Below are 22,258 nucleotides of genomic sequence, written 5' to 3' on the forward strand. Positions count from 1 at the left end.
TTGAAAGTTCCCAACATAAGAAACACTCCGGACCTACCTATCGGGGGTTTTGTTGAGCGGACACGAGTCATCATGTATTTAAAACAAAACCAAAAGGCTAAACAACAAAGTTCGGATACGTAACGTCACAAAAAACCTGCTTGGGATGCGGATGCGGATGCGGATGCGGTCTTGATTGGGTTTAGTTAACCTTGGGCCAACCCCTGTGCCGATCATTCCGGGGGATCACACTCCCGCCGATGTGGAGACGAGCCGGAAACCGGGCTCGGTCTCAGCTCCGCTCAGAGCGCGGAAAGAGCAGCAGTGTGAAGATGGACTGTGCACTGTAATCCAACAGGCGCCGTCTGGGGAGGAAAAGGGGTTAAAAGGACCCGACAAGGACAAGTTTACGCAACCGTGTACATATTCAATGTTCACGGATAAGGTATAAAACTGTAGTAGACGATGTATGTACAGCTAAAGCGTCATCTCTTGCACCGGATGTCTTGTTGATATCAGGTGCTGCGATTAGCGTACGACGGATGCTATCGTATGCACAGGTCCTAGGGAATCAGTACCAACAAGAGTGCTCAGTCTGAAGGACCTCCGTATTCTGCTCAATACCCTACCTTAGATACCTAGGTACCTTCCTGTAGATCTCTGCAAGCTCAATAGCTACATCTGAACCTTCCCTCCTGCAGTGTACATACAATACCACTATACTATACCCAGATGTCCGCACTAGATACGGGTTGCGATGATTTTCGAACCAAAAAGAAAGCCCCGAACCTTGTCATCATCCTGATGGCGAACGCAGATGCAGGCCTAGTGTAAGCCGTCAGACTGAAAAGGCAAAAGAAACCCAAATGTAACGCCATGCAATGCAATGCTATGCCGTGCCGTGGTGTGCAGTGTCGTGGTGTCGCGCTCGTAAGAAGAGAAGACAAGAAGAAAAGAAACAGAAGAAAACAAGGCAGCGATCCCGCCTCCCAGCGCCAGTCTAGCGTCAACAAGTCCACCCAGCTTCATCCAAGAAAAGAAGGTCCCCGTGGCTCGACAACACATTACCCCAGCATATCCACATCAGAACCCATAGCCCATATATCCAAGCCGAGGCAACACCCTTTCGCGCGGCAACGGCAGCAGCATCAAGCCCCATCAAGACATCCAAACCATTACGCCGCCCATTACTCCTCCTAGGGTTCAGGGTATCGTTTCCAGTCTTCAAAAACCCCCTCAGTAATCCAAGAAAACTCAGCATCCCAGCAACAAATCAAAGCATGAAACTCCTCACAGAGAGGTGAGCAAACTCGACCCTCACCCTGCGCCTGCGCCTGTACTACTACCACCACCCGAGCCCGGGAGGCCCGGTGGCGGATCCAGCTGGGTCTGGGTCCTGGTCCTGATACGAAACCGTTCCTTTAACCGATGCGTTAGCCTGGTCCTGCGCCCGCGCTGTTCTTCCGTCTCTGCCCCACTACTACCATGAACCTCTCCGCCGTCAGCATCACCGTTAGCAGCAGCAGCAGCGGCAGCAGACCGCTCCCGGAGCTGCTGCTGCGACCGATGGCGCCTGAGGATTTCGATGCGCTCCTCAACCGACGCGTGCCGCAACCTGTGAAGGTCGAGAAGCCGGGAGGAGCGTCTGCGTTGTTGCGTGTTTGTCGTCGTCGTTGCGCCGCCGCTCGTGGTCGTGTGTTCGTGCCACTCGTTCAAGCTCAGCGGTGGGGGCAGCTGGAGGGGGTCATCAGCGTCGGACCCCGAAGGGGACTGTTCATCCTGGGGTCTGAGGTCCAGACGGCTATTTTCGGAGGGTTATCGTCAGCATTTTCTTTCTCCCATTTTCATCGGGTTGAGGGGAAAGGGCGGAGGATAGTTACCATAACGGGCATGTTCCCGAAACGTTGATCAGCCAGGGGTCGATACACGGCGGGTGGAATTTGTGGTCGCACGGCAGGACTCGGACGTCCTCGCCTACAGTAAAGTCTTCGGTGCAGATAGGGCAGCCGAGGTGGTCCTCCGAGGAAGGTCCGTTGGTTTTGGAGCCGTCTTTATCTCCTAACCCCATTGTGCCAAGAGCAGCCTCGGCCGTGGCATGCCCAATTGTGTTTACTCCGGTCGTCCCGAGCTGGCTTGATACCGCGCCCGACATGGGTGCGGTGTTGCCGCCTCGGGGTGATTGTGGGGACTGTAACTCTTCGGGAATTGCCGAAAGCCTGGTCCCCATCCCAGGGTCGGGTGAGGTTGCCGATTGCTGGGATTCCAACTCCAGAGCGGGATCGGGCTTTGCCGGGCCCGGATCTCCGAATTTCACGATGGGCAATGTCTCTAGTACTGCGCGAGCCAGACCCCTTGCCCGGCTCTGCCGAGGTCGTCCACCGTACCCGGACCGGGGACCGTACCGCTCGGGGTAGCGGTGGGCCCGAATTGCCCCGGTCGCAATGATTACGAGAAATAACAATGTGATAAGACCGGTGATGCTGTAGAGTATGCTCATTGCAACGGCTGAGTTGTTCCCTTGCCGTTGGTCACCAGCGGGCTCTGGGCTTGTGACGTTCGCGTTCCCCGAAATCGTTGCTCGTAGAACCCCACCAGCCCTGACCGTATTGTTCATGGTGTCACGCGCCTCATTGGAATCGGCCATGGTGTATATTGATGTATAACTCAAGTCAGAACCCTCCAAACTGCAGCAATTTCCGTCTAAGCTGTAAAGCAGGATTGCCCTGGGCCTCTGATTCATTAAGCCGTTTATTGTTGCAGTCGCGTTGTCAGGATCGCAGCTGAGAAAGACAATCGTTTGAGGTCGCTCAGAGTTGACCGGAGTTTCCGCCGCAACCAGGCTTCCGCGGATCCATATTGCCTGCGTTGAGTTAGCGCCGCCATTAAATCGAACACGGTAGAGGCTAGGAGCTCACGCTTCTGAAGTCGTCCGATTGATTCAAGCCCGCGCGGGCGGTCAGGGGGTAGACGCTGTATGTCAATTGCAGCGCCTCTGTCTCGGGCGCAGTAAGCTGGAGGTGCATCCCGGACTCCAACTGCCAACCCGGGGCTTCCGGGATAGAGAATATCCTGGCATCTTGGGCATTAACCCTAAGTGCCACCACCAAGAGGGTGGAGGCGAGCAGCAGCCGTTGCAACGAAGCCATCTTTCCAGCACCGGCGACGGTCGACGTCGCTGCGGGCTACAGCCGGAGTCAGAATTCCGGGTGATTTCGATTCGGGTCGAAGACGGTTCGATGTTGTAATGGGAAGTTTTGATGTGGGGGGAGGGGATGGGACGGAAAGGGAAATGGCCGGAAGGAAGAACCGATGTTTTGCGGGGGCCAGCCTCAACATGTCACGTCGAACAGCGAAACAGGGCCCTGGGTGCATCTGTCTCTGTCGTTCTCGGTTGCTCGGTTCCTGATCGCCGGCTAAGCTATGCTAAGGAGACTGAGGTCGGTCGGAGACGGCGGTGAGCTGCCAGGCTCGCTGCGGATCGAGAACCTTGAAAGGGGAATGAGCATGGAGTTCAATTGGCCGGAAACAAGCGTGGCGCTGATTGGTGTTAGTGTGCTGGGAATGGGCATAGGGTTGGAAGACCACTGCGCTAATAGCAAAGGATCAAACATAGCGGCTACCTAACAACCGCTCGGAAGCTGCCGTAGGGAATTGCAACAACTAGCACATGGAACACTAACAGCTGTCACAGGACAGCCTCCGTTTACACTACAACCTGCACTCCGAAGTTACTTCAGGTTCTGTACACTAGGTACGCCATGTACGAACACTTGACTACCTACCTAATAACTCGGGACTAGAAAGGGTCTTTCAACGATGGCTGAATCCCCAAGCTGGGTGTGTCCATACAAGACAATACAGTAAATTACCTACATACTTATTCTCAGACACCAGAGTCCAGACCGTCCACGGATGCGCAGCAAGAAACCGAATGAGACTTGCTGCTCAATTCGAGGTAGAAAAACGGGGAAGCCTACGACCTACCTTAGTCGCTGATTATATTGCAGAACCCCAATGCTTGGGGAGGACGGGAGGGTGCTTCAGTCGGTAGATGGGTGCGTTTTGGATATGTTTTAGTGTCCCCGGCGCTCGTGCTATGCACTGCTGCATCGTCATGCGCTACAGAGCAAACCACTGGATGCGGCATCTTCTCTCTACACTACTAAGGTAGTATATACCTCCAGCTGTGGGTATGTACGTAGCACTGCACCGTCCTTTAGACCTGCATCAGTCTGTGGTGACGTCCTGCAAAGAAAGTCACCTAGTTTCATTGACTTAAGTTGTCATCTGCTCTTGGCGTATGTCGTGCTTCGGAGGAGAGTGTCGACAACGTCAGTCGCCCTGCGGACTCGGACACACCGCTGTGCGCTCCCGAGCAAGGGACAAAGCAATATGAGACGGTGATACTCAGCTGCGCTGCGACCACACTGCGCTCAACCTCGGCACTTCCCCGGTGAACCCATTTTCTGATTTTCGGTTTTGTGCCTGTGCAAACGGCAATCATGCATCGAGAGTAGCAAGGCCCAGCACAGGTGGTTCCCAGCCACACAAGAGCCCTGTCAATATGGACACCATTGTTTGGCATCGTAGCTATGTTTCTGCAAGCTCGGAATTTTCATGGAAACGCCGCCGACTTATCCATATCGTGATCGACGATCGAGTCTCAGGCACTGAACCTTGCTGTGAGCCTGCTGACTGTGCTTCATAAGGCAGGAGAGTGACAGCAGGGATTTTCTGAAGCTCTTAACAATGGAATAAGTCATTTGATATCCAACCGCGCAGAGTAGCTGCCGACCGCGCAGTAACGTTAGCTGAACAGCTGTCATTGAGGTGTAAGTGTAGGTATAGGGCCCAGCCTAGGAATAATACACAAGCACATTCCAAGTGGAGGAGACTCACCTGTCAGGGGCTCACACGTGGAGTGTCACAGTACGCACGTCCTGCGACAGGTCTAGCCCTGGTGATGCGGCTAAATGCATGGTATGTACCTGAGCCGTCATTCTGGAAACCATACCACCGTGTGTAATGGTCCAGGTTTAATTGTGTTGAAATCCCCTCCCAAAGCGCCCTGAGCCTGCGTGTCGCAGCGTCTAAACATATCCATGTGTTACCATCGGTGCTCTTCGGCGGACTCCTACCACTCTGCTCTTTTCTGGGCGATGAGAGAGGATAAAATGGTGACCCAATCCTGGAGATTTGAGAAGGATCAGGACGGTGGGCAAACTGGATGCTCGGTTTCAGTAGGTTATGCAAGGAGAGCACAGTGGTACGCTGACGCTTGAACCATATCTCGATACCGTGGAGAGGGGAAAACTTCCAGGAACCCATTGACGTGCGCTTCGAAGCCTTTCTGGCGTCCACCGCACCCATCGGTTGGTCTACGTCCAGCTGCCCTGGTAACGGGCTAAGCCATCCTCACTGGACGAGAAAAGACCAAAAGAGTCGTATGGTTTGATGCAAGCGCTGATTGGCAGCAGGATTCAAATCTCCTCCATGTCCTCGAGATCGTCAAGAACAGGAAAATCCCCAACCTCTACTCGCTCCGGTCTCACGAAAACGCCGCGTTTGAGTTCTGACTTTTCACCCCAGTAACGCGTTCCTCCAATGCTTCCGTCGTTCTTGCCAACTGGCTCATCCAGCTGGACGCCCACCCAAGCACCCACACCGGGAATCTCCTTGACGTCGCCGACATACATTATCTCTCCTCGTCTGGCGTCGTCCTGGCCAATCCTGCACCGTTTCCCAACGCTGATGCCACGGGAGACAATCTCCTGGGCGATAGCATCAATCTTGGCTTGCTCATGACTTGGCGCATTGGGGTCGAAGCGCCCAAGCTTTTGGGCCTTCTTCCAGGCTAGCACAGAGTCCGTCTTCTTCTCGTATTCTTCCTCTGGCAACACAAATTTGTCGAAACCAGCAGTGTTTGAGAAGTTAGGTCTTGCCGATGGAGGTCGGGTGTCCGTGATCTGGTGTTGTTGGTCAGCAAGGGAGTATTATGCTGGCGAACGGCCTCACTCACCTGTAGTTCAGCGTAAGGCACGAGTGGGAACTCGGACAGGCCGGTAGAGTCCTCATCTGGAGCCTCGACCGGGATTTTTTCGCTTGATGGCGTCTTGAGGAAGATTTTCTGGCAAGAAGGAGGGATACCGGTGACATGTTCGAGTTTACCCTTGAGTTGGGAGATTGACCACGATGGCGTGATCCGTCTCTCGGAAGAAGAGTAGTCGGAGACTACGTAAAGGGGCACGTCTGCCATGGCAAGCGGTATCCAGTAGTGTGCGTTGGAGCCTCGGAGTCGGACAGATCTTCGGGTCCTCTCCCCGAGATACTTGGAGACTATGACCCAAAACGGGAGTAAGGTTGTTACAGGATCGTGATGATACCTATGACCTGCAAGGGTCAATCGAAACTCGCGTCCTGGTTGCTATCCTGCGTATACTCGCTCTTACCGGGCCGATATCCCAAGACGGGAGAGACGTTTAGGCAAGTGAACGAGAGTTTCTTATTCACCTCCAGAATCCTGTGTTTCTGGTGAGAATTTCCGAAGCGGACAAAAGACTGCTCTTCCTTATCGAGACGACGGCGCCGGCCGGTTCAGGGACAAAGGTCGCGGAAGGGTGCAGTGAATGCCCTCCCACCGTCGTGACTGCCAAAGCAATAACATGTAGCAATCTGGATGGTTGCCTTGCAAGATGGGCCCCATAAGGTTACCACTGGTCCACTGCAGTGGTCCCCTGCTGCCTGCGTCCTTAGGTTTGCCAGCGGCTTAGCCACAAGTGGCTTTCCATTGCTCCTGAGGTTGCGCCTATGAATGTATGTAATTACGTACGTTACTGTCGGCTAAACCATTAGCAGTAATTAATACGGATATCAACATGGAATAGGGAAATACCTTACGGATACCGAGCTTACCTTACGTGCTGTGGTAGCTTCCTGCCGTTTTAGTTTAGCTCACCTCCATGGTTCTTCTCCTGACCAAAGAATGCCTTTCTCCCGACAGCAACATTAGACTGGCCAACTGCGAACTCATCAGATAGTCGGTCGCACCGATTCTCACGAGTTGACCTCAGCGACTTGAACAGCCGGGCGAATTGGTCTGGTACGAAGGACAGTACAGTACGTAGCCGGCCCATTGCCAGGGCAGGGGCGTGTTCACGACGGAAACGACGGGACGCTCGAATGTTCGATCCAAAGCTTCGATTGGGTCATCGCCCGTTTGCAGTCAGGAACCATGTCATTGGGAATCCGCAGGACCAGCTTGTCACAGCAGCATCGATGCAGTCAAACATGAGATTTCGCGGCAACCTGAAGGTCAAACGCCCCCGCACAAAGACGATTGGCCCAAAGAAGCATTCATCGGCGACTCGTCATTTGGTTCCGACGGGATCCAGCACTTGAGGTCGCTGCCCGAACCCGAACACTACCCTTCGGTGCGACCCGCCGTGCCCGGCGTGGTTCTGCAAACGGCTGGACAATGGGGATGAGGGTGAAACAACTGACAAGCCATTCTTCTCCCCCCTGTTGATTTCCCTCCGAGCCCTTGGACTCTGCGATGCAGTGTGTCTGCCCCTCTCGGCCCGCATCAAACACGTCGCGGCAATCGTTGCCGCCACCTCAGCGGTATACGCTATACAGTATACATGATACGTTGGGCCAAATGCCATTGTCTCAGGTCCGTTTGTCTCCCGCAGACCAGCGCCCATTATTCCTAACCGCTCGTTATCACAAGCCAACAAACACTACTACGCAATTGACCTCGAGCCAGGTCTGCAGAAATTTGAGTGCTTACTTCTCAAACTCCGTCGCGGCAGCGAGGCGACGTCTTGCTATACTTTGTTGCACCTGTCTGTCCTCGGGGTGGCTGTCAAGGTGACAGGGACAGGCATGGTCACAATTGTCGGGTGACAGATGATATGCATGCTTGCTACCCAAGATCTGTTCCTGTGCCGTTCACCGCCACGTTGGGTAGCGGGACAATCTCCGCCTGTATCGTCTCGAAATCACTTCCACGCATCCTCGAGGCCAGTTCTGACCGGGTTTCTTTCGGCCCAGTTAGCCCGGGGCGTGTCTGTATCGCCTCGCCAGACTGTGGGGAAGCAACCCAAGTGCACAGTGAAGTACCTACGACCCCGAGCAGCTCTGGCCCATCTACCCAACCACGCCCCTACCCACGACGACTGACGCGGCTGCGATCGAACGCTGTTCTGCGCCTGGTATTGCTAGAAGCCAGCCGAGCCAGCCCAGACTACCTATTCAGTCCACTCGCATTGGTTTTGTCCGCGTGTGTGAGAAGCATGACGTCGACGAGAGTCATTGCTCTTGGTCGAGTCTCATTCAAACTCCAGGGTTGGCAGCCGTGCATGCACGCCTACCGGCAGCCAGCAGAGAAGAGGATACTGAAGAGATCGCACAGTGGGGGTGCCAGGCAAGCTCTATGCGAGGCCAACAGAACCTCCTTCCACGGCTACGAGTTAATGAATCCGTTTGCCCCTTTGGCCCTGGGGTGTACTGGCACCTGCCGGACCTAGCCATCGCTATCCAATAGTCCCAGCAGAGTACCGAAGGCAAGATGAGCTTGAAAGGAAAACCATTGGACGCGCTGCGCGCATAGGTTCGAGTGTGCCCTGGCAGCAGGGAGGAGCGACGACACACATGCAGTTCATCTCACTTGACTTGGCGTCCGTTTTGATTTTTCGACAGACGACACGGCCGGTAACCGGGAAACAGCGTGATTCAGCCAACACAAGCAATTTGCTTGGTACAATGTCGCAGATTATGATACATACCTGGTTCAGACCCAACAGGCGCGTTCATCGGGATAACGTTTGCTACCCTAATCGGACGGCGACGCCGACAGATACGCTGAGAATGATACAGCTCAGCACATGCCTGTTTCCGCCAGGCATCTCGTAGGTTGCTTCCGCCCAGCTGCCGCCTTATCACAGAGAGATGCAGCGGTGCGGCTATGCGGTATATGGAGTCCGTGTATCAATGTAGCGGAGAAGCCGGAATGACTGTATGATGTTCCGGCCATCTGAGGGCCCAACCTGCCGAGGTATTCTCACTCAGTCAGCTATATCTCAGAAGGCAGGTTGGGACAAAAAGCATGATTCGGGCTGCACAGAGCTGTGGCTTAGCATGCTTTATCCAGCGTCGACGGGTGTGTCAACACAGGATTGGGCTTCAAGGCATCCGGGTTAGGAAGGAAGAAATCGAAGCAGTGGTTAGACGAATGATATCCGAGGTGTCCGAGAACTGCGAGGCTGTCCTGGTCTGGAGGAGGAGGAGGATGGTTCGTGGGCTGGGTAAGTCAGTAACTTGCAGCCAGCCGAGCAATATCTTGACCGGAGAATTTTGGAATACGGAACAGCGCGCGATTCATGATCGGCTTGCCATGATGCTCCTTCCTGGCAACAACCCTGATCCTTGGTGCGGGCGGAGAAACAGTGCAGGATTGACCGCCAGTTCGTCGGCTCAAATGTCTGGGGAAGCAACGCTGGCTGGCCTGAACTATGTCATGCCGGTATTGATAATCCAAGGCGGTGTCGCCTTTGTTCTAAGGCGGGCCCGAGCTGCCCCCCGAGAATCTTCATTGTTGGTGATTTTTTTGGTCGCCAAACGCATGTCCAGACAAGCGACATCTGACAAAGACTGTATGAAGTGGGCTGGCGTGGGACAAGTTCCGGGCCTGCACAGACGGCGGCCCTGCCGAGCGAGTCGCCGTCTGCATTTCCAGATCCACCGACGACTACGACTACACTAATACTTTCGCCCCTTGTTTGTCTTGCGTTTGGAGTGTTGCAGCGGTTCATCAGTCCAGCCTCAATCGAGGTCGCTTTTTCGAGGCTTATGCTCCCGTATATCATGCAAACAATGCTCTCCCCCGGCTTCGACTCGCTCGTCCTGGTTGCATCAACGTCCGGGTTCGCCCCCGGACCAGGGCAGCGAACAGACGCAGTCTCGCGCACAGAGGTTCAAAAATAAATTCAGATGCGCAAATCATCTATCAACCGAGACTCGCTGGCATGACGAGCTGGTTGTGCCCCCAAAGCGGCGATGCGGCTCAGACCCCAGAAACCCATGTACATCAAAATACGCAAACCCGGACCCAAAAGCGCGAGCCGAAGGATGGCAGTTTCTGGGTAGAGGCGGATCGAAGCGAGCCTTTAACGTTTCCGCCCCTTTTCATACCGTACCCCTCGATACTCCTTGCATCATCGTCAACCAGTACCTTGATGGCCCTATCCTTCTCGTTTCTCTTCTCATTGCATTGTTGGCCGGTCAGATCTAGCGATGTTTAAATGTGTTGATGCGCCTTGGCGTCCTGCATCAGTGACGTCTGAGCTCGGACGATGCAAGATTGTCAACCCAATTGTCGAACCTACAAACATCCACTGTGAGCAGGGTGCGAATCTCGAATCGAGGCATGGACCCCTCTCATCATTGTCTCCCTTGGCCCTTCCCAAAACCCCTGCCTCCCACTGAGTTATGCCTACCCCGGTTTGGTTCCGATCGAGCCCCATCGGTTTGCCAAGATGGTTTCAAACTCCTTGGGAGCCCCAGGCGTTTTTCTCGGCTGTGGCTTCTTATTCGTGGCGGTCTCGATCCCCGGTTTCTCCACGTCCGCCAACCCTCCATCAAGAAGATCGACGAGGCCAGGCAATGCTAGTTTCGTTCAAGACAAAAGGTTGGATCATGTTGGCAGACGCTGCGGGCGCTGTGACGACTTGGCTGATGATGCCTTTGCTATGCTTTGCACACGGGCGTCCATAGCAGTTCCTGTCGCTGTTACGTGTAGTACCGTCCGCTGCCAGGACCACTCGATGGTTGACGGGCCGGTGGCTTCAAAGGTGTTGCCGTTCGTGGGGGTTAGTTAGGGGAGGAAGGGCATTGAAGAAAAGAGAAGAGAGACCGGTCGAGCCCAACACTCATGGAGAATTTCAACCCAACCACTCGCAGGCGCTCCGACCCCTCCTGTAGGTTTCTTCTGCCGCTGCAGGGCTTTACCAGGCCCCCATTGTCTACACGCAGTGGGAACGACTGCGCCATAAACACGGCATTTCATCGAATTAAACAATGCTAATAAAACAGATCATCAGCGGACATGCACGACGTCGTGGCCATGCCTAACGGCCTCTCAATCATGTTTTTGCTGCTGGAGTCTTGTCTCTTGACATCCAATTCTCTTTGCAACCCCCATGACTCTCACCGAGCCGAGTTCAATAAGGCGGTCTGACGCTGCAGAGAGAGCTACTGCCAAAACCTCGAAAGTTATTTCTTGCGGAATGATACCCATCGACTGGCCGCTTATGGCAGTCATCTGGGACTCCCGAACTATGACAGGGTCTTATATATCCCGCCAGGCTTTCCGGAGCCGAACCCGGTCCCGGCCGTTCAGATGGCAACCCAAGAGATGTATTTCGAGAAAAATCGCCCCAAGCCCAACTGAACTGGCTCTGTTCTGTCCGGAAGCACGATCGTTGCCTTCTCATGAGTAGGCGGTATCTGACAGGGCGCCTCTTCCCGAAGAGCCAGGCGTTTGGCAACTGGGGCGGTACGGCCCCGTAAGTACCTCCAAAAGACCCCTGGCTGGACGCTGCCAGGCACTGCCCATGCCCTACAGTACTGTACACATAGCCCAGGAGCCATTGTTTAGCATTTCCCCAAGTCCTGTAGCCTTTCTTGCACACCTTTAAGCTGTTTCTCTGGACTCAACATTCTACTACATCCGCTCCCTCCTTAACCCCCTGCCTTACACCCCCTCCCCGGTCTGTCCACCTCTCGCTTTGCCATCAACACAAGGTGCAGAAGGCCTGTACACTCCCGGATGGATGTCGTTCATAGTATCCCGTCTTTAAAGCCCTCGTCTTCCCGGTTGTATCTGCGATTTGTGTGCCCTGGACCCTGGTTCAGTCCCCCACATCCTCTGAGAGCCAGGCTGGGCAGGCACGCCGTCATCGAACAGAATTTTATTTTTCTTCTCCATCCCGGTCGTCAGTCTGCATCATCAGGCCTCTTCCCTGCCCGCTGTCTTCTTTCTGCCGCCTGAGGAGACGATGGCTATGGAGAAGACGCACTCTGTTCCCCGCAAGCACCAGCACTCCGTCAACTAGGTCTAATCGACGTATCTATCCGATCACGCTTCTCTCTGTTGTCGTCTACCTTCCTCGGTCTGTCTTATCCCTCGTTCATTGGTGGGTGGCTGTCCAGGAAGCACCAATCAGCTTGATGTCTATTGTCAATACACGGGCCACGCCTTGGAGAAAAGCTACCGTCTCAGAAGCCCCGTCTGAAGGGGATATTAGCTTCGTTCAGTGGATAGTCATACCCCTTTTTCCATCTTCCTCTGCGCACCTCTGAGGATACCTTCAACACTCCCAGCCCCCGTTAACTTTATCCACGCGTTCCTCATCCGACTGCATCCTGTACCTCGACTCTCACCCGGCTCCGACTGACAGTTAACATTCTTCTGCCACCTTCGAAACCTCCGGCAGTTGCTTACCAACAGTCGCCTGCACCATCGAGGTTGTCTGGCCAGCGGACCTTCTAAACGATATCGGAACAGCACCGAAACCCCGGCCACGGAGCCTTAGACTTCAGGGCTCCGCTGCAGGCAAAGCTGTGTGCGAAGTTCGGACGGAGTCGTGAGGGCCCTCTTGCGCGCGACAGAGGTCGGATCGGATTGCTTAGGAGGCGCCCGAGACCGGGCGCCCATGAATCAGCCGCCCCTATAGGCAAACATCGGCGAGACACCGTCATCGTGGATATCGCCTCACTTCTCAAGCGCTCCGACTCAGATGAGTCCCCCCAGTCCCCTACCCAGCAGGGCGCGTCCACCTCGGTTCCATCCGCGACGACAACAACCTCTTCAAGTGGACCACCATTGGCCTCCTTTGCTGTAGCAGCTGGCCCATTGTCTCCGCGTGCTGGTGCTACGGGTGGAGCTGGAGCTAGGGGGCACAGCATTTCGGCAGGGCCGGCCGCCGGGCAAAGGCCAGGTTCAAGATCAGGACCACGTCCTGGAAGTGGCGGAGGAAAGCGCAGCATGCCGCCACACACGGCAGAATCACCGGCGAAGAAGCAAAGCAAGTGGTCGCCGGAGGAGGATGCCCTGATCATCGAGCTTCGGGGCAGCGGCATGAAGTGGGACGACATTTCCAAGCGGTTACCCGGCCGAAGTTCCATCAGCTGTCGCCTTCACTACCAAAACTACCTCGAAAGACGCAGCGAATGGGATGAGGAGCGCAAAAACAAGCTCGCTCGGCTGTATGAGAGGTAAATAACTCCACCCCCTTCTGACAACACGTCTTCTTGCATCAACTTCGAGTCGCTCAAGAAGAACGCCAACGGACAGCGGTCTGTTGCTAGGGGCCTAACCCTTTCAGCTTGGTAATGAAGCATGGCTAACAATGACCCAAGGTTCAAACCCGAAATGTGGGCAAAAGTAGCAGAAGAGATGCAAGTACCCTGGCGAGCCGCCGAGGCCATGCATTGGCAGTTAGGTGAGATCGACATGGCGAGGAGGGCCGGGGTGGTGCCATTCTCGCTGAACATGAGTTCGACCGAACCCCAAGGGCCGCACCGATTGTCGCCTTCCAGGGGACACGGGCATTCACAGTCACAGGGGAGCCTGCCCCGCGACCTGCCCAGCATGCCATCGCCGCGGTACGGCCGCGGGCCAGCCGCGATGCCACCTCTGATTCCACCTCCGACCCCTGGCGGGCGACCGTTATCCTCCCGGCGAGAAAGCCTCCCCCCAAGACCCTCCTACGGACCGCCTCCCGAACAGGCCGACTACGGCTACGGTCCCGCACCAGGCTTTGGACTCGCCCCAATCCAAACAAGCGGTCTTGGCCCAGGCCCGGGTGGAGGGCCACGCGGCGGCATGCTGCCCGGCGTGGCCGAGCTAACGACGGGCATCAGCCCTTACAGCACGCCGGCATACTCGATTGGGGGAGGCCCGAGCACAACAAGCCCGGTCAACAGCGCAACTGCCAGCCCAGGCCCGCTACTGCCCGCCTTGTCCCCCTATCCGCCTATGGAGCCGGGCGCCGGGGTAGTAGGTCCGAAACGACGGGCAGCAAGTCCCGATGTGGGAGGGGGAGTGGGCATCCGCGAGAGCACCCGCCGACGGCACCTCCATCCGCAGCGCCCGGGCGAACCACCGGCCGAATATCCTCCAACCTTGCAGTCCGGACTGGGACCAGGACCAGGACCCGCGCCGGTACCGACTAGACGGGCGCCGAGAAACGCGCCTTAAGTCTAGCTGATCAAAGTGGAAGAGACATGAGCTGCCAGGTTCGAGCCCTTCCGATCCGAGTCCACAAATCAGGGTCTTCTTCACCCTGTTCTGGACGCCACATGGCCATATTCGCCAAGCTCGGAGAGGAGTTGTGGAAAATTATCAGAGTATCATTTTTCTCAATTTTCCTTTCTCTTCCCTTTCTCTTATCGTGTCCATTATTACAATACTGTCTATCTATCAAGAAAATATGGGTCATATTGCATTGAGCGACCGGAATCTGGGTCGGGGTCGGGATCGGGAATGGGGATGGGGATTGGAACCGGGCCATGTATTTACCTTTTTCTTTCCATCCGTACCTTAATCTTCTCCCATCTGTTTTTCTTTGAGGAAGAATTCTCCTAAAAGACTTCTTCTTTTCCTTCCCTCTATCCGACTCACTGAGCCACAACTACGACAGAATAATCCATAGGATCATCTCAGTTGGGAAGGAATCGGATTAATTACATTGTACTTTTACTTCCCCCTTCTTTCTCTCTTCTTTGAAATTCATTGTTTTTACAAGTCGTATCTTATGGTACCCCTTTTCTGCCTATGCTACTACATAGCTACTACACAGGAGGTCCGTCGCTCGGTTGGTGACCTACCTGGGGCGTGTGAGAATTTGCTGTCTTAGGCGACAAAAGAGAAAGGGGTTGCGAAAATGAGAAAATGAGAAAAAAGGAGTCACCTTGAGCAAACTACGAAGCATGGCTCATGAGCTACGGCGCAGCGGCAGGCAATCAGATAGAGGATAATTTAACGTGGCAATGGGATGACCCGGGGAAAAAGGGTGGGTTAGGATTATTCTGTCTCTACAAACATTGTTGTTTCTAACATCACCTATTTCCATTACTTCACCGTCACGATCTTCATGTCACACGGCGGCTATGGAGGGGAAAAGGGATGCGGCGGTCACTCTGTTGAGTCTAGAAAAGTGTGTTGTGTCACTTCTATTTTCTCCCCTTCACAACGGGGAGTGCCGGAACTAGAACGTGCAGGGAGTCGACGGCGGCGGCGGCGGCAGGGGCGCCAGTTTAGAGTTTGTTTGGCGTTGATCCGGGACGATTAGGCTCAGTGAAAAGCACGGCCCGAGAGGCTTGTTACTTATTCCTTGTCTGGACGGGGCACAACCGCGCAAGAGGAAAATATGGGGCGGAGTGGGATATGCCATGAAGGGATCATGACTCAACTGGGATTAGGAATCGGAGATATCCTGATAGAGAAGGAAAGAGGAAGAGAACCTGCCGAATGAGATCCGTGCAGTAGAAAAAAGCAACACGGCATGAGTGACAAGCCAAGCAGGAGGTTGCGCTAACAAGAGTTGGTCGTACATCCGGCCAACGGTCCTTTTCCCGCCAGTAGAGAACGGTTCTGGGCCCTGGTAGGGAAGGAAGTATATTATTCAAATCTCGGCTTCAGGTTGGCCGTGACCGAGGGGTTCATTGGTAGCCACAACCCACCAGTTGTCTCTCTCGTAGCCGCTACTGACGACTATGCCCCCGGCGGCCAGTACATCTTCCTCCAGCTCACCTTTGCGGTAGAGGTGGTAGTAGCGCTGGAAGACGGGGTCGGCTTGGCCAATGGCTGCTCCTGATTGCGTCGCATCAAGACCAGCAGCAGCAGCGCCTCCTGAAGCTGGGGGTTCCTCACCGCTCTTGTTACTGGCAGCAGCACCGGCGGTATCTTGGTCCCGAGTTTCCTTGGGCGCTTTTGCCTGCTGGGATTGCTGGGATTTCAGTACCCACGGAACCAGAAGGTCCTGCTCTCCGCCCTCGTCCCATCCGCGTCGGCTGCTGCTCTGCTCGAGAGCCCACACATACACCAAGACTTGGCCCCCGGGTTGGCCAGCCTCTCCGGCCTTGACACATTGCAGCAGTTGCCGAATTGCCTCTTGTCGCCTTGCCCGCGTGGACATGTGGTGAATGACAGCTACGCAAATGACAAAATCGGCAGCACACTCGCGGAAGGGCAGGGAGAGACCGTCAGCCACAATGACTTCAGAAGGCCCGGCGCCACCACCGCCTTCCCCTCCTGTTCCTTCCCATGCGGCCCCGTCGGCCTGGTCCCTTGCCTTGCTACCTTGGTGCCTCTGAAGCTGCTTGGTACGGCTCCTGGCAAGCGCGATGAGCGACGGGCTCCGGTCAGAACCCACCATAAACACGGTTGGGTTCAGACCCAGATACTTTCCATTCCCGCAGCCCACATCAAACCCCACAGCGCCCGGGGGCTGGGCACGCAGGAACGATGCCACGGCAGGCCAAGGTTTGTAGCGGGTAGCTGAGAAGTGCGGGGCTATGGCTTCGTAAACACCGTGGACGTGAGTGCGCTCGTAGGCTTCCGCGCGAGCCTCGGCCTCCTCGGTTGCGGCAGCGGTGGCGGTTAGTTTTGCAACGTCATCAGCCGCGGACGAGGACGGCAGAGCGGACGGAATGGTAGACGACGCGGCCATGGAGAGATTCAAACGCCACCACCAAGGTTATGATGCCAATATGGCTGCGGCTACTGCTGCTGCTGCGTCGGGCAACGAACGATCAACACGATATCTCAACAACTGGGGCCCAATCGGGCGCGGCGGAGAACGCGCCGGCCGAATATTCACAGAGCTCCCCAGAGGTGAGGAGAGGAGTCAGGGAAATGCGGGATTGGTTGCTCCTGTTGTTCGTTAGGTCAGGCTGCAGACGTCACACAAGCACGCACGCCCTGGCGACTGAGACTGAGAAGGTGCTTTCTCTTTTCCCTTCCAACCTCGTGTCGCGCTTCGCTCCCGGCGGCTCTCCTTGACCGCTGCTCCCGGATCAGCGAGTGTGTATGTAGGAAGGGAGCGGAGCGAGAGAGGGGTTGTAATGTGGCGCTTCGAGTGGCGGGCAGAGAACCGGGGGGGGGGGTGTTGGCGCGCCTTGCAGCACGTCGTCGGTATTCTACATGCAGGCGCTCGATGCAGAGACAGGGCTTTCGCCCAAAGCTGACGCACTTTGCGACCGACCGAAGTGAGTGACTGACTGCTTCAGCCACTTTGGGAAAGCGACACCAGGCCCCCGGGCAAGGTACTCCCAACCGGAGGGGTCACGCACGCATGCAGAGCACCCGTGGACATCTCGAATCGAGACGAGCTTGGCGTGCTTGGGCCCATACAAGGCTGAGCGGCGCGAACCGTGGGGGATGAAATAGGGAAGATTGTGCGATAGGGTAGAATGAAGAAGAAGACGGACGGTATTACACTGCTATGTAAATTATTTGATGAACACACCTAGTTTTGGGCCTCGGGGCTTGGACAGAACCTCAAAGGTCAAGAGCTCAGTCGATCGTTGTGAGCTGCTCATGCAAAGTAGAGACAAGCATAAGAAAGCCAAGTAACTGCTGTGTGGGGGCCAGACTCGAGCCGATAGCGGTTTGTGCTGGCAGCCTGTGGTTGGGTTCAGTTGAATACTTATGGCGGACTCCGATGCCACCGATGATGATGTGGTGATGGAAGAAGTGCAGTTGCGATTTGACGTGCGCCAGTGGGGTGGCACTGCCTTTCCAGGACTGTACTGTGCAAATACGTGATACCCCGTACTGTACTGTATTTATTACTCCGTACAGAGTACCTCCGTACCGACATCCACTAATTGACCCTCTTGCAGCCGGAAGGGGGCAGTTTTCCAACCGTGGACAAGGAAATCTGGGACCTCGCCCGGTATTCTTCGGCATTTCCGTGTGATCCAATACCTGGGCTGAGGCGGGTACTCAGATAATATTTGATGTAAGACGGGCGTGCATGTACGGAGCTACAACTGCAATTACAGTACGGGTACGTTAAGCGTAACTTGGGGTCAGTCCGCGCACACCGGGAAACGAATTCCTGCGCTGGCGATTGTGGGCTTCGATCATGACATGTCTTGGCAGTTGTCAGTCATGGAACCATCCTTCGGGTGTGCCCGTGTGCCTGGGTGCCCGACAGCGGCCGCGAACCACGGAAAGCTACCTGGGTGACCTACCATGTAACTTGTGTACGTCGGGTACAATACAGGTACACCAGCCGCCGCACCCTCAACGGTCACAATGAGCCTCCATGCGTGGAAACGGCAGGGGGGTAGACTGAGAAATGGATGGCTGCACAGAGATCTGGTTGGTGGTTTCGCAGCCCAGTCATATCTTTCGAGCCCAAGGCTTAACCTTGGTCTCCAACCTTGCCAAGCATGTTTGGGCATCTCAGCCTTGCGTGCCCATTGAGGCTATGAACCGGATCAGACAGGTAGAGGTGAATTGTCTGTGAATTAACCTCAATTGTAGTTCTGGATGAGGTCGCCCTTCTTATGAAGGCCCAACATAGCCCCATCATCGCTTACCCGTGTTTAGGGGGCTCTGTGCGTCGTAGACACCAGTCGTAATGAGCTCGGGGTAGGCGACGCCTCCCTGCCGCAACGCCTGCTCCATGACCTCCATTATCACAATGCTCTCCCTCCAAGGCATCGTCTTGCTCTCCTTTCTCCCGTCGCGCAAGCAGCGCGCACACTCGTCGGCCTCCCAGAACATACCTTGACCCCAGCCGCTCTGTGGGTCCTTGGGAATCGGGCAGTCGACCACCTCGATCTTGCCACCGCCGTCCTTCTTGATTACTCTGTATTGCAGCGGGCAGTACGCGGGTCCCATGACCTGGATCTCACCCTGCGACCCTTGAATCCGGATTGCAGCGCCGCCGCTGTTCAACCCATCCACATCTGTAGCAATGCGGAGCGATGTAAGGGCAATGCCATGGCTCTTGTGCTTGGGGAACTGCACAATGATGCTGGTCGTCTCGTCGGCACCCGTGTGGTATTGGTTCACGGCCGCGACTACATTCGGCGCCTCCTTCTCCTCCTCGGGCTGTACATGGTACAGTGACTGGAAAACCCACGTCAGGGCATAGATACCAAGGTCTAAAAGGGCGCCGCCCGCCAGCTCCGGGTTGACCATGCGGTGCGAGTCGGCAAAATCGACCGTGCCATCTGGCTTGTCCCTGTTAATCGAAAGATCGGCTTTGAAAAAGTTAGCATCGTCCGGCACTATACACAGTTTACAGTAGACCGAAAAATAGGCTGGATCACTCACCAATGGTCCTGTAGACGGTGCCAATGGCGCCCGACGCAATCAACTCCCTAACCTGGATGCTGAGGGGGAAGAAGCGCGTCCACACGGCCTCCATGAAGAAGACATTCTTGTCGCGAGCGGTCTGGATGAGCTTGGTGGCCTGCTCAGCGGTTACGGTCAGGGCCTTCTCGCAGAGCACATTCTTGCCGGCCTCGAGCGCGAGCATGGCATTCTGGAAATGGTGGCTGTGGGGCGTGGCGACGTAGATGATGTCGATATCGGGGTCGGCCACCAGTTCATGGTACGAGCCGTACGCTTTCGCCGAGCTCGGGGCCTTGACGAGTTTGAGGAAGTCGGCTGCCCGATCCTTGGAGCTGGACGAAGCCGCCGCGACAACCTCATGGCGCACGTCATGCACATTGCGAGCGGCCGGGTTGGCGAGAAGGTCCTTGGTGAACACTGCATTCCGGTGAGAAGGTTGACGCCGAAAAAAGGGTAACCTAGCACCAATTGCTTACCTTCAGCGATCCATCCCGTTGCCATGATACCCCATCTCACCGAGAAAGGAGTTGAAGACGCCATTGTGGTGATGCTTGGTGACCTGGTGATCTCGACTCTGTAGCTGAGTGTCTCTGGGAAGGAAGGAACCTGGAGTAAGCTGCCGTGTCTCTTACGGCGCCGATGCCAGTTCTTAAAGATTCGAAAGCATCCCCCCTTTCTTCTCTTCTTCTCCCCATTCTCCCCACCATGTGAGGGGCATTGATGGCGGGGCAGCGCCGGCGTTGCGGGTAAATTCCCGAAACAGCGCTGGTGATAGCGTCCACAACCCCTGAATCATAGCGTATCCAGGCTAAAAGAGTTGAGCTGTCCCCACTATCTAGAGCTGGGAGCCAATCAGGCCACCGGCCTGTCGTCGCCAGGAGCGACCCGAAGAAGAGGTCCGGGAAGAGCTCCCCTTGAACCGATTGGTGTAAGCGTGCAAGGACCTGACGACGTCATGGTTCACGATTTCTGATCAACCTTTCTGTAACTGCTGCATCTGCGTTTGGGAATGGGAGGGTTAGAAATCAATTATTGTCTATAGGCAAGGTAATAAAGAGGTAGCTTACCTAGGTACCTAGTTACCTACCTGGGTTGCTGTAGTGGCCAGGGAGGAGGTATACCATCAATTGCTGTTTCCGCTTCCGTCAGGTGCAACCTTCCCCTCACAGCTCCCCTCCGTTCCAACTGCCTGCCCTATCAATGGATCAACAGCTTTGGAAGGGACGACCAGTTGTTGCAAAGCTCATCCTGCCTAATACGCATCGCCAACGGATATTTCCCTTGCATCCCCTCATCTTCAGCAGCTCCGTTCCCCAGTTGCGCACCTCTTCTTCAATCCAATCCAGCATGCCGGATACCCCGCCCCGGCCCACGGCGGTCATGCCGGCCATGATGTACGGCACCGCCTGGAAGAAGGACCGCACCGCCGACCTCGTCTACGAAGCCATCAAGGCCGGCTTTCGCGGCATCGACACGGCCGCCATGAAGCGCCACTATGACGAGGCCCTCGTCGGCGAAGGCATACGCCGCGCCATCCGGGAGGGCATCGTCACGCGCGGGGACCTCTTCGCAAGTCCTCCCTCCTTCGATGTATCCTCATCCCTCCCACTTACCACTACTAATACCTTTTCTTCCTTGGGCCCCGGCCCACCCTTTAGATCCAAACCAAGTACACCCCTCTAGACGACACTTTCCCCATGCAACATGTAGAGGGAGAAGAAGGCAACCTTGAAGATCTGATCCCCTCGCAAATCCACCAGTCCATAACCTCCTCCCTGAACAACCTCTCCACCCCTTCCGAACCACCTTACCTCGACGCTCTGATCCTGCACTCGCCCTTCCCAACCCAAGCCCAAACCCAGCTCGCCTGGCGGTGTCTGCAGCAATACCTGCCCTCCTCCTCCTCCCCTGACCTGGCAGGCAAGATCCTGCGCCTGGGCATCTCCAACGCCCCGCTTGGGAGCATAACCGCGCTGGACCCGGCGCCGTCCATCGTGCAGAACCGGTTCCACGCTGTCGAGCGGCGTTGGGACACCCAAGTGCGTGCGTGGTGCCGCGCCAGGAGGGAGTTTGACAGGGCCGAGGCCTATTACCAGGCCTTTTGGACGCTGACGGCCAACCCGGACGTCTGGCGCGGCCCGGACGCCAAGTGGTTTGTGCGCGAGTTGGCGCAGCACGCCGGCGTGTCCCCCGCCGCTGCATGGTACGTGCTGCTCATGGACGGGGCCGGGCTGGTGGTGCTCAACGGGACGTCGAATAGTACGCATATGAGAGATGATTTGGAAGCGAGGGCCAAGGTTGCGGCTTGGGCGGCCACGGAGGAGGGGAGAGAGCCGTGGATTAGGTGTGTGGAGGGATTTAAGGAGATGGTTTGGCGGTGAAGAGGCTCGAACCGGGCCATAAGGTTGGCTTGGGCAAGCGATGAGGGTGTTCTGGGCAGGATGGTGTCTCGCCTCTGCAGAGCGATATAATTCGTTTTTTTCTCCGGAAGACGCTTCCTCGCTAAAGATACAACAGCGTATTGGAAAAACTTCCCCTGCGGGCTGAGCGACATGCGTCTCGACATCAGTCTCTCATAGCCATTTCTAGTCTCGCAATACAGCTCTAACTCTTCGTAGCTCTATAAAGGAGGACGGTATGACCAAGGTAGCAATGATATGGCAGTCCAGAAATGAGAGCGGTTGAGTAGAATGACCATGGCATGAACAACAACCACGACCAAAGTTAATACACTCCTCAAGACAGTGCACACAGGTCAGAAAGGCATTGTGATCTTATTTCACGAACTGTCACACCCAGTCGACTTTGCGTCTTTGGTATGTGTCCGTTTCTCCCGCTCAATCGTCACGGCGATCGATGCCGGACGCGACGTCAACGGAACCCTATCTCCTCTGTCGCCAGTGC

The 22,258-nt window shown here is 55.6% G+C and overlaps 10 protein-coding genes across 10 annotated transcripts; 5 read left to right on the forward strand and 5 right to left on the reverse strand.

The window, feature by feature from the left end:
* Positions 1 to 1,296: 1,296 nt before the first annotated feature.
* N656DRAFT_787264 (uncharacterized protein) lies at positions 1,297 to 3,125 on the reverse strand (the record flags this gene model as incomplete). The annotated part of the gene is made up of 3 exons (XM_064816589.1): positions 1,297 to 1,780; positions 1,860 to 2,839; positions 2,895 to 3,125. The coding sequence occupies 3 exons, from the start codon at positions 3,123 to 3,125 to the stop codon at positions 1,297 to 1,299; spliced, it is 1,695 nt and encodes a 564-aa protein (XP_064673117.1).
* A 1,541-nt stretch (positions 3,126 to 4,666) lies between these two features.
* Positions 4,667 to 5,466, reverse strand: N656DRAFT_384904 (uncharacterized protein). The gene is made up of 2 exons (XM_064809470.1): positions 4,879 to 5,466; positions 4,667 to 4,766 (listed from the first exon to the last, which is right to left on the reverse strand). Exon 1 carries the CDS (start codon positions 5,347 to 5,349, stop codon positions 4,882 to 4,884), a length of 468 nt encoding a protein of 155 aa, XP_064673118.1. The 5' UTR covers positions 5,350 to 5,466; the 3' UTR covers positions 4,667 to 4,766; positions 4,879 to 4,881.
* N656DRAFT_384825 (uncharacterized protein) lies at positions 5,068 to 6,574 on the reverse strand. The gene is made up of 3 exons (XM_064809469.1): positions 6,429 to 6,574; positions 5,999 to 6,362; positions 5,068 to 5,945 (listed from the first exon to the last, which is right to left on the reverse strand). The coding sequence occupies exons 2-3, from the start codon at positions 6,233 to 6,235 to the stop codon at positions 5,460 to 5,462; spliced, it is 723 nt and encodes a 240-aa protein (XP_064673119.1). The 5' UTR covers positions 6,236 to 6,362; positions 6,429 to 6,574; the 3' UTR covers positions 5,068 to 5,459.
* A 1,010-nt stretch (positions 6,575 to 7,584) lies between these two features.
* On the forward strand, positions 7,585 to 8,796 carry N656DRAFT_385227 (uncharacterized protein). The gene is made up of 2 exons (XM_064809472.1): positions 7,585 to 7,651; positions 7,753 to 8,796. Exon 2 carries the CDS (start codon positions 7,893 to 7,895, stop codon positions 8,505 to 8,507), a length of 615 nt encoding a protein of 204 aa, XP_064673120.1. The 5' UTR covers positions 7,585 to 7,651; positions 7,753 to 7,892; the 3' UTR covers positions 8,508 to 8,796.
* Positions 8,797 to 8,830: 34 nt separating this feature from the next.
* N656DRAFT_384968 (uncharacterized protein) lies at positions 8,831 to 10,070 on the forward strand. The gene has a single exon (XM_064809471.1). It carries the CDS (start codon positions 9,086 to 9,088, stop codon positions 9,740 to 9,742), a length of 657 nt encoding a protein of 218 aa, XP_064673121.1. The 5' UTR covers positions 8,831 to 9,085; the 3' UTR covers positions 9,743 to 10,070.
* N656DRAFT_775450 (uncharacterized protein) lies at positions 10,024 to 10,863 on the forward strand. The gene has a single exon (XM_064814444.1). It carries the CDS (start codon positions 10,515 to 10,517, stop codon positions 10,854 to 10,856), a length of 342 nt encoding a protein of 113 aa, XP_064673122.1. The 5' UTR covers positions 10,024 to 10,514; the 3' UTR covers positions 10,857 to 10,863.
* Positions 10,864 to 13,012: 2,149 nt separating this feature from the next.
* N656DRAFT_691130 (uncharacterized protein) lies at positions 13,013 to 13,948 on the forward strand (the record flags this gene model as incomplete). Its single annotated transcript, XM_064810652.1, has 2 exons — positions 13,013 to 13,254; positions 13,399 to 13,948. Coding segments are annotated over 2 exons (792 nt in total), but the record flags the coding sequence as incomplete, so codon positions are not given.
* A 1,694-nt stretch (positions 13,949 to 15,642) lies between these two features.
* N656DRAFT_775453 (S-adenosyl-L-methionine-dependent methyltransferase) lies at positions 15,643 to 17,119 on the reverse strand. Its single transcript, XM_064814445.1, has one exon. It carries the CDS (start codon positions 16,710 to 16,712, stop codon positions 15,666 to 15,668), a length of 1,047 nt encoding a protein of 348 aa, XP_064673124.1. The 5' UTR covers positions 16,713 to 17,119; the 3' UTR covers positions 15,643 to 15,665.
* Positions 17,120 to 18,340: 1,221 nt separating this feature from the next.
* N656DRAFT_775454 (NAD(P)-binding protein) lies at positions 18,341 to 20,349 on the reverse strand. The gene is made up of 3 exons (XM_064814446.1): positions 19,831 to 20,349; positions 19,334 to 19,771; positions 18,341 to 19,260 (listed from the first exon to the last, which is right to left on the reverse strand). The coding sequence occupies exons 1-3, from the start codon at positions 19,892 to 19,894 to the stop codon at positions 18,581 to 18,583; spliced, it is 1,182 nt and encodes a 393-aa protein (XP_064673125.1). The 5' UTR covers positions 19,895 to 20,349; the 3' UTR covers positions 18,341 to 18,580.
* Positions 20,350 to 20,701: 352 nt separating this feature from the next.
* Positions 20,702 to 21,735, forward strand: N656DRAFT_702830 (Aldo/keto reductase; the record flags this gene model as incomplete). Its single annotated transcript, XM_064811057.1, has 2 exons — positions 20,702 to 20,944; positions 21,013 to 21,735. 2 exons carry the CDS (start codon positions 20,702 to 20,704, stop codon positions 21,733 to 21,735), a joined length of 966 nt encoding a protein of 321 aa, XP_064673126.1.
* Positions 21,736 to 22,258: the final 523 nt, after the last annotated feature.

The sequence above is a fragment of the Canariomyces notabilis genome (genome assembly GCF_033297395.1).
Source record: "Canariomyces notabilis strain CBS 508.74 unplaced genomic scaffold N656scaffold_3, whole genome shotgun sequence".
Lineage (NCBI taxonomy): Eukaryota > Fungi > Ascomycota > Sordariomycetes > Sordariales > Chaetomiaceae > Canariomyces > Canariomyces notabilis.

What these genes read in the sequence shown, in the direction of transcription:
- N656DRAFT_775450 (XM_064814444.1), top strand. Translation starts at nt 10,515, where the DNA reads ATGGTTTCAAACTCCTTGGGAGCCCCAGGCGTTTTTCTCGGCTGTGGC.
- N656DRAFT_384825 (XM_064809469.1), bottom strand. Translation starts at nt 6,235, where the DNA reads ATGGCAGACGTGCCCCTTTACGTAGTCTCCGACTACTCTTCTTCCGAG. An exon ending in TGCCTTACGCTGAACTACAG is followed by an intron (nt 5,946 to 5,998) that starts GTGAGTGAGGCC and finishes CAACAACACCAG; the next exon opens with ATCACGGACACCCGACCTCC.
- N656DRAFT_775454 (XM_064814446.1), bottom strand. Translation starts at nt 19,894, where the DNA reads ATGGCGTCTTCAACTCCTTTCTCGGTGAGATGGGGTATCATGGCAACG. An exon ending in AACGGGATGGATCGCTGAAG is followed by an intron (nt 19,772 to 19,830) that starts GTAAGCAATTGG and finishes ACCGGAATGCAG; the next exon opens with TGTTCACCAAGGACCTTCTC. An exon ending in CACCGTCTACAGGACCATTG is followed by an intron (nt 19,261 to 19,333) that starts GTGAGTGATCCA and finishes ACTTTTTCAAAG; the next exon opens with CCGATCTTTCGATTAACAGG.
- N656DRAFT_385227 (XM_064809472.1), top strand. Translation starts at nt 7,893, where the DNA reads ATGCATGCTTGCTACCCAAGATCTGTTCCTGTGCCGTTCACCGCCACG.
- N656DRAFT_384904 (XM_064809470.1), bottom strand. Translation starts at nt 5,349, where the DNA reads ATGGGTGCGGTGGACGCCAGAAAGGCTTCGAAGCGCACGTCAATGGGT.
- N656DRAFT_384968 (XM_064809471.1), top strand. Translation starts at nt 9,086, where the DNA reads ATGATTCGGGCTGCACAGAGCTGTGGCTTAGCATGCTTTATCCAGCGT.
- N656DRAFT_775453 (XM_064814445.1), bottom strand. Translation starts at nt 16,712, where the DNA reads ATGGCCGCGTCGTCTACCATTCCGTCCGCTCTGCCGTCCTCGTCCGCG.